The following is an 11,221-nucleotide window of genomic DNA, read 5'->3' on the forward strand; positions in this document are numbered from 1 at the left end:
TAGTCTCTCACTTCCGCCAATATGAATCAATGATTTTGATGACATCACTCTGCACTTCATCTTCTCATCAGTTTTTCCTGTCCAATCAAATGCTCACTAGAATCTAAAGACCCCTACAAATTAGACGCTGAAGCTGCAGCTGAAACCGGTCACTTGTTCACACAAATACAATTTTCTATATGGTGAATGGCACATAGTGCACTATAGGGGATAGGGAACGATTCAGACAGTGTAAATTTCGCACACAGTCTGCTCCGATCCAGAGACACGACGGCACAGAGCGCGTGAGTCCGCGCAGACCACAAAACCTTTCGGAGCCATTTGAATTTGAGCTGCGATATAAGCCAAACGCTTAAAAAAGGGGAGGAGCTGCTCGATGTCCCATCTTGTCTTCCCGTTTCAGGGGAAATTACGTCAACACACTGAATAAAACTGCACGTTTCAAGGCACTTCAGTGGGCCTTCAAAGACTGCTCACTGAAAGGTTCCTAACCCCCCAAAAAACGCTTTTAGAACCTTTATTTTTAAGAGTGTACTTAGTGTTAGGGATTTTAACAAACCCTCTAGTATTAAAATTTAACATGGAACACGTCCTGCAACATTTATGACATGGACATGAATGATAAAAAAACAAATCCCATACTGATGGCCAAGCCCTAGAAACCTGAAATTCATTTGACTTGGAACATTAAGCAACCACTTAGCAACTCCCTAGAAACCATCCAGAACACCTTAGCAACTGCATAGCACAAGCTTGGCAACCACCACCTACACTTTAGTATTGTGTTTAAATGTTTTGCACTAAGAGCACTCTATGTCTTCAGAAAATGTAAAAATGTATTTTATAACTGTACAAGTCCTGTGTTGATACTTGTGGGAAAATGTCAGAGAGATAAAATGTACTGTATAAAAAAACTGAGAGAGAGAAAGAAAGAAAGAAAGAAAAAAGGAGGCTGATGGCCCAGACAATACTAGGTGAGTCATTTCTCCAGGGAGAGGTGGCGCAGACATGATGTATAAGAGAAACTTGACTGTCCTTCTCTGACAGAGGACCCTTGTGGCCAGGAGGAAAACTTATTTTTAGGTATTGGCACTGTATTAAATACTACACAAAAACAATCTCGTTTATCTAACAGTTTAGAACCTAGCAGAAAGATCCACACATTTCTAAAGATCTGTCAAAATTGTAGGCTAATGAAATTAATTGAATTAAATGCAATTAATCAAATATATCAACATTTTCTGAGAAAACAAAACAAATAGCAATAGACAATTTGAAGGCATTCCAATAGTGTGGAAGATGAGTAAAAAAAAACTAAATTCAACCCCTTGCACAGTATGTAGTTGTTTCTGGCTTATAAAATGCAATAGGCCTAAATGAGGTAAGTGTGGTTTGGAGATGTGTCGCATGTAGTAGCAGCTCTGAATTCAAAGCACGATTAATCTGATACTTACTTGCAAGAAGAAGAAGAAGGTGGTAATTCGTACTTTGAAAACGCTAGCCTGTTAAAACACAAATACTTCAACAAAGTCATTGCAGAGCCGTCGCGCATCAGTGTTGAGCACATGATTCAGATTCACTTGTTCAGTTCCTGAAGGAATCAGCGCTTTTGAACGAATCATTTGAATGGAGGATTTAATCTCATTAAGATTAGTCACTTAGTGTCTGTCTGTCCACCCATCTATCTATCATATAGGCTATTATAAATGTAACTAAAAGAAGAAGGTGGTAACTCGTGCTTTGAAAATGCTGTTAAAACAAATAGCCTACTACAACAAAGTCAGAACCGTCGCGCATTTAGCGAATGATTCACTTGTTCAGTTCATGAAAGAATCTGCGCTTTTGAACAAATTGGTTGAATAGATTGTAGCCTATTCCGTTAAGAGACGGTGATTCTGTGGGCTCATGTGATCGCCTGGGAAGAGACGCAGGTAGAAAAAAAAACTGAACCGAGTGAGAAAGCCATGTGCTCATATGCAAACTTTCTATAACAATTACAGATAAAAATATTATTTAAAACGATATATTCCCAGCGTGGTGAGTAACATTTTGTTGTTATAAGGCCTATATACAATAGGCTAACGTTACTTATATTGATAGCAATATTATATTGATAAATCACTATGTAGATCGCGATTAGCGCCTAAACGCCATTTGTTTATTATACATAATATATATTATACAAACATGTTTGGTTAGACATTTACAGTTTAAATTGCCTATTGAAATATTCATGCAATATGTTGCATTTATTTTTAATATGTGTTTGTAGCGACTTTTTTAGAAATCTGTATTGACAGTTGTTTCATGCTAATATGTGATATTTGCATTGTAGGGGATATCTTTGATTTATTAGCGTATACTTTAATGTTTGTTATCTAAAGCTGATGCTATGTTTGGAGTTATGTATTTGGTGATGTAAATATTACTGGATATTAATTGTGAATTGTTTTTACAGTTTGACCACAAACATAAATATGCACATAAATACTCCCAATTAGAACTACATTACAACAAAAAACTTAATGTGTACATTATTAGTTCTGCACAAGAGGACACACTGGCGCAACATTTGTCTGGAACAAACACACACAAATATACAGTAGATACTGTATATATATAGCCTATAGCCCCCTACACATATACAAATATACACTGTTTATAATGCCTCAAAAACATATATAAATAAATATATATATATATATATATATATATATATATACAAAAGATGAATGGATGGCGATAATAAATAATTTGCACGATGCAGGAACTTCCTTTAACCTATGACATTCCATATTATTAATCAAAATCCTAAAATGAGACCATTGTACAGATTTCTTATACTTTCATCTTACATCCGTGTTCCATACAGCAGAATTTCACTGATTTTCAACCCAAAAATCAGCGCAGAAAATTCTGAAATAATGTATGGAGTCTGTGGGCCTGGTTGCAGGGATAGTCCACCTGAGGTAACCTTGCGTTGAGTTACAATCCAATTAACAGCCCTGTGCTTTAACCACCATCACACCATTATCTAATTTCTTCAACAGAGACCATTTTTAAGATAACTCCAGCTTTCCCAGTAGCTGTCAAAATCCGGGCAGGTCACATACTCAGCATCCTTAGAATTTATCCAGGACAAAAGTTCGGAGCTGAAGTATATAACACAGCAATCCCTCTGGCAGGAGAGTATCATTAGGGAACAGAACTGAGACAATCCCTCTCCCGTAAGACTCATTAGGACGTTCTCCCTGCTCCAGTGACTGACCTCACTGTCCACTGTGATGAGAGCTCCCACTGCATGATACACAGTGTTCAGGAACCTGGTCGCACTACAATAATACACGCTTCCATGCATTATTAATCAATATGTACATTAACTGTGATTTTCAGGGCCATTTCTGGACCATGTCAGAAACACTCCTGTTCATATTCCTGACTCATTCATCCCCGCTGTGCATATGTGTGCTTTAAGGTCAGTGAGTGTGTGTGTGGGCGTCACTCATACTGAGGGTCACGTCAGTGTGTATGCTGTGCTTCTGTCTGCAGGATATCACACTTTACACCCCGGCAAACAGCACACAGTCAGGCTGACTTTGATAAAAGGGCAGAATTCACCTTGTAAGTTGCATCTAGAATGTGCAAAAATTGATATAAATGGATGGGTTCCACATGAGAGACTCGTAAAATTACTGTGCATGTGTTGAAAAAACAGACCCCACTGAACAAGGTCTCATTAATTTTATAAATATATATATTTTATGGAACCTTTGCTTGGGATATTTGGCACGTTTATTGCATCTCAGGCTGGAAGATCTATTCTTTTTCTGTCTTACTGGAAAAGCTTTTTGCTTATAAGAACCATACAAAGGAAGATATTTGGCACACATTAATCAAGGTTTTATTGGTTTTTGCTTAACCATTCATATCTGATTTCATGATCTGATATTGTAAAATGCTGATAAACAGTATAAAGGGGAAGAGACGGAAAACTTGTACAAAAACACATTTTTGCAACTTACTGTTAAGTTAATGAACTGTAACATAGCAGGCAAATGGTTTATTTTAATTATTTATATTCTTAATGTTAATATTAGGAAAGTATTTATTTATTTATGTTTTATGTTATTTATGTTTTATTCCATGTCAGCATTTAAGGCTAATTTCACATATACAGTATCTATCGGTCTGTCTGTCTGTCTAAGTCATGTAATTTGTCATTTGTAAGTAATCTACCCAGTATTATTATAAATTGCATATATTATATAGCTGTTTCATGTTGCCTAATTTTATGAACACCTTTAGTAAAATCACTGTAACAGATGACTTCTCGTGACTCACAGTTTTTTGTCATCATGTGAACCACCAACCACACTGGTCAAAATGTTAGTTTTTTTCACCATGGAAATATTTGTTACTGTATATACAAATTTAATGTGGTTTCTACTTTTTAGTTGACACTCCCCTGGTTTCCATTTCAGATTTGCGCAAAACTTTTGTGATATTTTCAAAATGTTGATAAAAAAACTATTGACGATAGTACTAACAAAATGACAGCGTTTCCATTAACCGATATTATGCGACTAAAATGTCATTTCCTCTAGCGATAAGTCATTCCAAAAATCATGGCAACTGGGGTTGGTAGGTTTACGTACATCTCAGCCACCGCACTAGCCATTATTTTTAATCGCAAGAGATGTAGGCATGTTAGCCAAGCATTAATGCAGGAAAGCCCCTTATACTTGGGAGCATGTATGAGGTGTTTCTGGGCCCTTCTCCCCCTCCCATCTGCTTCGAGGTCTTGATAAACTGTGACATTTCTTTGTTGCATGTCTCGTCTTCTGTCCAAACACACCGCTTCTTCTTTAAAGAATGATCGACTTTGACGTAGCCTACTCCAGGTGACCTGCAAATGCGAAAAAGCTGTTTTCTATGGGACAGGTTTGGTGATTTTGGTAGGTTTAAGGGTCAACAGTGTAATTCTATATTTAATTACAGCAGTAAGTACATGCAGGTATTTTATAAATGTATGAACATGTAAAAACGTGTATGTCAATAAGTGCATTGCATCAAATGATTAATTTAAATGTTAGTATAGTTAAAGACACCTAAAGTGAGACCGAACATTTTTATTTCTACAGCACATTTATTTTTACAGAAATGTGTTGCATGTAAACTGAAAATTCACTGATATACAAATATACAGTTTGTGCAGTATAAAAATCATTATGTCTATGGAAATACCCCATAAAACATGAAAATACAACGTGTGAGTGTGTCAGGCTGTGTAAGGACAAGATGTAGCTCCTGAGCAGAATACTTAAAGCTTTATCTCAAAGACTTCAGTCTGAACCTAAAGGCTAAACAGAGCTCATTTAAACAGAAAGATCTATAGCCAGGAATGAAAGCTCTGCTTTGATCAAGTGCTACACTTTTACAAAAGGCATATGTGCTAAAATGACAGGTATAGAGGCCTAGTTATATAACTGAGTTGTAAGGTTGAAGGAGAAGTCAAAGATTTGGCATGTAGCATGATTTATTTGTATATGAGAGAAGCACAGAACAGTGGCAGGGCAGAGAAAGCAATCAGTTCTTATCGGGGAAGGCAGAGCACAGCACACGTCCCTCCACACAAATCCCGAGCGGCTCGTTTCACCGGGAAAGGGAAAGACGTGGAGTGATAGAGAGAGACCCAGCAAGCCAAATGAGACTACCTGCTACAGTACACTTAACAGAGAACATGAAGAAATGCTGGCTTTCTGCAGACTGGGAGCTTCATCCAGATATGTCGATCTCACAAAAACATGTTCAGGCCACACTTCACCCCAAATTTAAAAGTAAAAAAAAAAAAAAAGTACTTTTTGCATAAAGAAAATGAAGGCTGTTTTTCAGGAGCATGCAGGTTTTTATTTTTATTCTCAGCAAATTCTAAGCCTAATTAGAGTTAAATTTTGTGTCTTTTTTGATTTTCGATCCTCATTACAGTGATAAATATTAAGCATAGCGGCAGTTCTGGCAGGTTACGTTAGTCAACTCGTATCAGCTGACTCTCAGCTGAAGGAGATATCGCGTTCTCAGGAGCTAATGACCCTCCTCCATCCCCAGCTCCTCCTCTCGTCCAATCAGTATTTGGCATTCTGATTGCCCTTTGAATCAGAATAAATTCTCGAATCATGTTGTACTTTAAAATTCTTGAATTAATGATATCTGCAATACATTCATGTTGGTTCTGTTCAGTTTACCCTAAGGGGAGTTATTGCTGCCCTCCCTGAGTTCTTCTCGCCCAGAACAGAAACCATACCGTCATCCAAACTGTATGCTAATTGTCAATCGTATTTAATGACAGTGGTTCTGACAAAACTACGTCTTTTTTTGCAAATGCATAGTGTTTTAAACATTCAATAAATATAATTAAGTATAATGAACAATAAAACATTAAAAAGACTTATTTTGTTCACAAGATCAGAGAAAAGTATAATATTTTGACAAAGTAAATTTGAGATGTTGTAAAATAAGGATGCCAACAAAACCGTTTTCATCTTGACGTGCCACTAAATCGCAATTCAGCACATTTATTACAAGGCTTTTTCATCTATACATCAACATTTGTTCTAACTGAATAGTATGTTAAATAGTCAGAATTAATAAATAATTAATAACAATCAAAATCCCCCCCACACACACACATATATACACAAACACTGTTAGCAGCTCTGCAGCTCTCACCACAAATACATTCTCAGAGCTCATTAACAAAATGGTTAGTCAGGTTTTTTTTTTCCAATTCTGATTGGAAAGTTAAACAACAACTTGACTGGCTACAAACATAGAATCAGAAAAATTATAATTTCTAGCTGTTTGTGCCTGGATTTGTAAAATGGGTGGTGTACCATTAACCCCCGAAGGAAAAATCCCCGAAGTAATTTAGGGATGATGCAATCTGATTACCCAATAAGTGGCAGAAATCACTGCTATTAATGTGGGTTGTGATCTAAGCAATGATCTACGTAGTAAAGGGCTGGAAGTGATTTTTGGAAAAGCTGACAGCCATGAATTGCAAGTCATTTCATGTTGAATGTGTCCTCCCAGTCCCGAGCTCTCTTCTCTTCTCAGACTGTCCTAGCAGATGCCGCTTCAGGCACTGCCCCAAAGCAAAGTCCAAACAGAGTCCTCTGGGATAAATTAGAAGCAATTGCAAGGCGAAAAAATTGGGAATAGCCGATGCTGGCTGGTCCCCGCCAGTAAACTAATTAAAGTTCAGGACATTGAGTTTGGACCCAGAGTCCCAGCAAATTGTCAACAATATTGCATTGCTTATGGTGAATACTAAAGAAAAATACCTTTCCCTGAATAAGCGTGACTCAAGCTAACCTGGTGAAAACCTCTTTAATATAGCAAAAACAGTAATATTGTGAAATATTTTTACATTACAATGTTTCATTTTATTTGAACTATTTTCTATTTGAATATATTTTAAAATGTAATTTATTCCTGTGATCAAAGCTGAATTTTCAGCATCATTACTAGTTTATTATTATTATTTATGATTATTAGTCTTCAGTGTCACATGATCCTTCAGAAATCATTCTAATATGCTGATTAGCTGCTCAAGAAACATGTAATATTCTTAGTGTTGAAAACAGGTGTGTGTGTGTGTGGGTTTTTTTTTTCAGGTTTCTTTGATGAATATAAAGATCAATAGAACAGCACTGATCTGAAATAGAAAGTTTCTGTGACATTACAAATGTCTTTACTGTCCCTTTTGATCAATTTAATGCATTCTTGCTGAAAAAAAGCATTAATTTCTTTAAATTCTTTGCAAAAAAAAAAACCTTTTTCATTCTTGCTGAAGCCCCCCCAGATCATCACCAATCCTCCACCAAATTTCACAGTGGGTGCGAGACACTGTGGCTTGTAGGCCTCTCCAGGTCTCGGTCTAACCAATACTGATGATCTGGGGGTGCTTCAGCAAGGCTGGAATTGGGCAGATTTGTCTTTGTGAAGGACACATGAATCAAGCCACGTACAAGGTTGTCCTGGAAGAAAACTTCCAGGTTTCTTCTACTTCAGAAGCTTCCTTCTGCTCTTACAATGTTCCCCAACTGTGAGGATTGGTTTTTCCAGCAGGACAATGCTCCATGCCACACAGCCAGGTCAATCAAGGTGTGGATGGAGGACCACCAGATCACAAGACCCTGTCATGGCCAGCCCAATCTCCAGACCTGAACCCCATTGAAAACCTCTGGAATGTGATCAAGAGGAAGACGGATGGTCACAAGCCATCAAACAAAGCCGAGCTGCTTGAATTTTTGCACCAGGAGTGGCATAAAGTCACCCAACATCAATGTGGAAGACTGGTGGTGAGCATACCAAGACGCATGAAGGCTGTGATTGAAAATCAGGGTTATTCCACCAAATATTGAGTTAAAACATTTGTATTGTGTTGTTTAAAAATGAACATGAACTTATTTTCTTTCCATTATTCAAGGTCTGACAACACTGCATCTTTTTAGTTATTTTGACCAGTTGTCGGTTTCTGCAAAAAAAAAAAAAAAATGCTCTAAATGACAATATTTTTATTTGGAATTTGGGAGAAATGTTGTTAGTAGTTTATAGAATTAAACAAAAAAACACAAATATCCATAGTAAAACCAGAGAAACCGATAATTTTGCAGTGGTCTCTTAATTTTTTCCAGAGCTGTATATAACTGGAATCATTCAATCTTAATTGCCATTATGATCATCTTTTAGATGTTTCATGATATTATCTTTCAGATCCTTTGACCCGTATATTCTTGATTTGTCTAGAACTAAACTATTAAAATGCATTAAAAAAACAAAAAAACAACTAAGAATTTACAATTAATATACACATTTAAATAATTATATATTTCGATCAATATGCATATTAGTCATATCTACATGTTATTTTTCACCTGTAAAAAAGTTGCTGCCTTACATTTTTAAGCAAAATCAACTTAGATGTAAAAGTCATTTCAACTTTAATTACATTAAACTGGCTTTAAAAGGGAGTTGAATCTTGTATAACTTCTAAAAAGTTATTTTTGCTTAATGTATTTTGATGAGTTAATGTAAAAACATGTTGTCATGACTTGCTGATCATATAATTTTTTACATTTGTTTGATATATATAATCCAGGATATCTTAGATGTTTTTGAGACTCTGAGTCTAGTGAGACTGATGATTGATCACTCGTGTTACAAGCTGCATCACGTCTGAACATGAACATGTTTTCTCAGCTCATCTTCAATGAGAAACTTAAAACTGCTATGACATATAGCCTCAAATGCTTTAGATAACATTAAAACAGTCTGAAAATGTCAATGAACGGATCGCATTTGCACAGTGTTAGTCAGACACACAGACCTGCCCTCTCCACCCTGTTCAGCACAGTGTGTGCTGTGCCTTGGTTACAGGTGGATGGTTTCAGCGCTGAGGAGAAAAAGGTCAGCGCTGGTCAGTCATTAAAGGTCAGCCTTACCCGTTCCATCCTATCCCTTCTTTTGAGCCAGACCATGGCGGAGTAGTCCTGCTGCTGGACGGCGTTGAAGATGCTGGCACCCGGCCGGGCGAGAGGTGCAGAGAAGAACCCCGTTTCAGGCGGAGGCTTCAGCCCTGGACCCTCAGAAACAAACCTCCTATCTTGCATGTTTCCAACTCATCAAGTATCCAATAATTAATCTCCAAGAGACGTTCATCCACAGTTCAGTAGCCGAGGGAAAGCCTCTAAGCCAGTCCCAGCAGCAAGCACTGTTGGAGTCTGTGTAAGACTGAGCCGTGTCTTGCAGAGCGCTTGATTTCTTTGGATTTCATCCAAACACTAGCAAAAAAAGGGGTCTCCCTGCCCTGCTGGGAGGGGCTGGCAAAGTCTGAGTGGGCACAGTGACTAAGAAAGTGTGTGGGAGTGGATGCAAAGATCCACATTCTGCACCTGGAACCCTCCCCTCCGCTGAGTGTGTTGGTGGTGCTCTGATGCATGACTGCCAGAGTCCAACACACTCACACATCAGTGCATATTAACTCAGAAGAGCTGCGGGCAAATTCAATAAAGTATTCATTTGACATTACCCAGAAGTTCACAGTCGTCTGCCTGCACGCTGCAAACTCTTTCAAAAACAAATACCCAGCTGTATTATTGGGTGATGAGAGGAAATGATTTTGTAATAAAACTCTACAGCAGAGGAAGTAGTCGTGACTGCTTTTGATTGCCTCATATTTCCTCGTTTGCATCGCGCCGCGTTTGTCTGAAGTACCTCAATCTATTATGATCCTGGAGATAAGCAATATGTCAATGCAATATTGATGAAACTCATACTATAAGCAGGAGCCACGTTTTGCTTAGCCATAAGTCTGTCAATATAAACAGATGAACTAGACCACCAATCTATTGGAAGACTCGGCAACGACCAAGAGTTCTTGTCCTGTGAATGTAAGGACATTTAAAATATATGTCTCATTTCACACTTTAAAGTCAAAATTAAGCTGCATTCTGTAATGTGGTGTATTTCTATGTAAAACTGGAAATTCAACAAGAAAATAAGTATGCTGGCAGAATAAGATGTAACACTTTACAATAACGTCCCATTAGGTTGATGCATTAACTATAACAATGAGTCATACATTTGTCACAGTATTTGTATCTTTGTTAATAAAAATATTACTATTCATTGTTAGTTCATGTTAGCTCAAGTCCAACTTTTGATTGTAATAATGTAGCCTTATTATTAACATTACGATACTTTAGAAGTATTTTTCATTGTATTTCAAGTATATTTTTCGTTTCATTCATAATGCAACAAATGGATTTTTTTTTGTAAGTGTTACCAAATAAATAGCAGTCCAAGCTTTCATTTAACATTGACTTCAAAGATAAGATCAGAGCTTGGTATGTTCTGTGATTTCGGCTTCATACTTTAATTTCTCCAGACTGTGGTCTTTCCCACATGCTCTCCCACGAATACTAATTCCCCTCCCTTGGTCTGTTAGCATAATTAAACCAGTGACTCAGCAGTTTTTTTTTTTCTTTTCACTCTCTGTTCTCCTGAAACACAATCAGACCCTCAGCAATAACTGCCCATCGACCACTTGCACAGAATATGTAAATGTGTAGTTGTCCTCCGGGAAGATGTGTGTGTTTCTGGGCAGCTGTTTGACTGATAGGTCATGATTATCAAACACTGCGGAAAAGCTGTTATGTAA

The 11,221-nt window shown here is 37.3% G+C and overlaps 1 protein-coding gene across 1 annotated transcript in view; it reads right to left on the reverse strand.

Annotated features, from left to right (window-relative positions):
* pld5 (phospholipase D family member 5) overlaps positions 1-9,779 on the reverse strand; it is a 30,992-nt gene extending 21,213 nt beyond the window's left edge. The window contains exon 1 of the mRNA XM_084426249.1: positions 9,504-9,779. Within this exon, the coding sequence (XP_084282375.1) occupies positions 9,504-9,671 (168 nt within the window). The 5' untranslated portion in view covers positions 9,672-9,779. The remainder of the gene's footprint in view (positions 1-9,503) is intronic.
* Positions 9,780-11,221: the final 1,442 nt, after the last annotated feature.

Source organism: Rutilus rutilus (genome assembly GCF_951802725.1).
Source record: "Rutilus rutilus genome assembly, chromosome: 12".
Lineage (NCBI taxonomy): Eukaryota > Metazoa > Chordata > Actinopteri > Cypriniformes > Leuciscidae > Rutilus > Rutilus rutilus.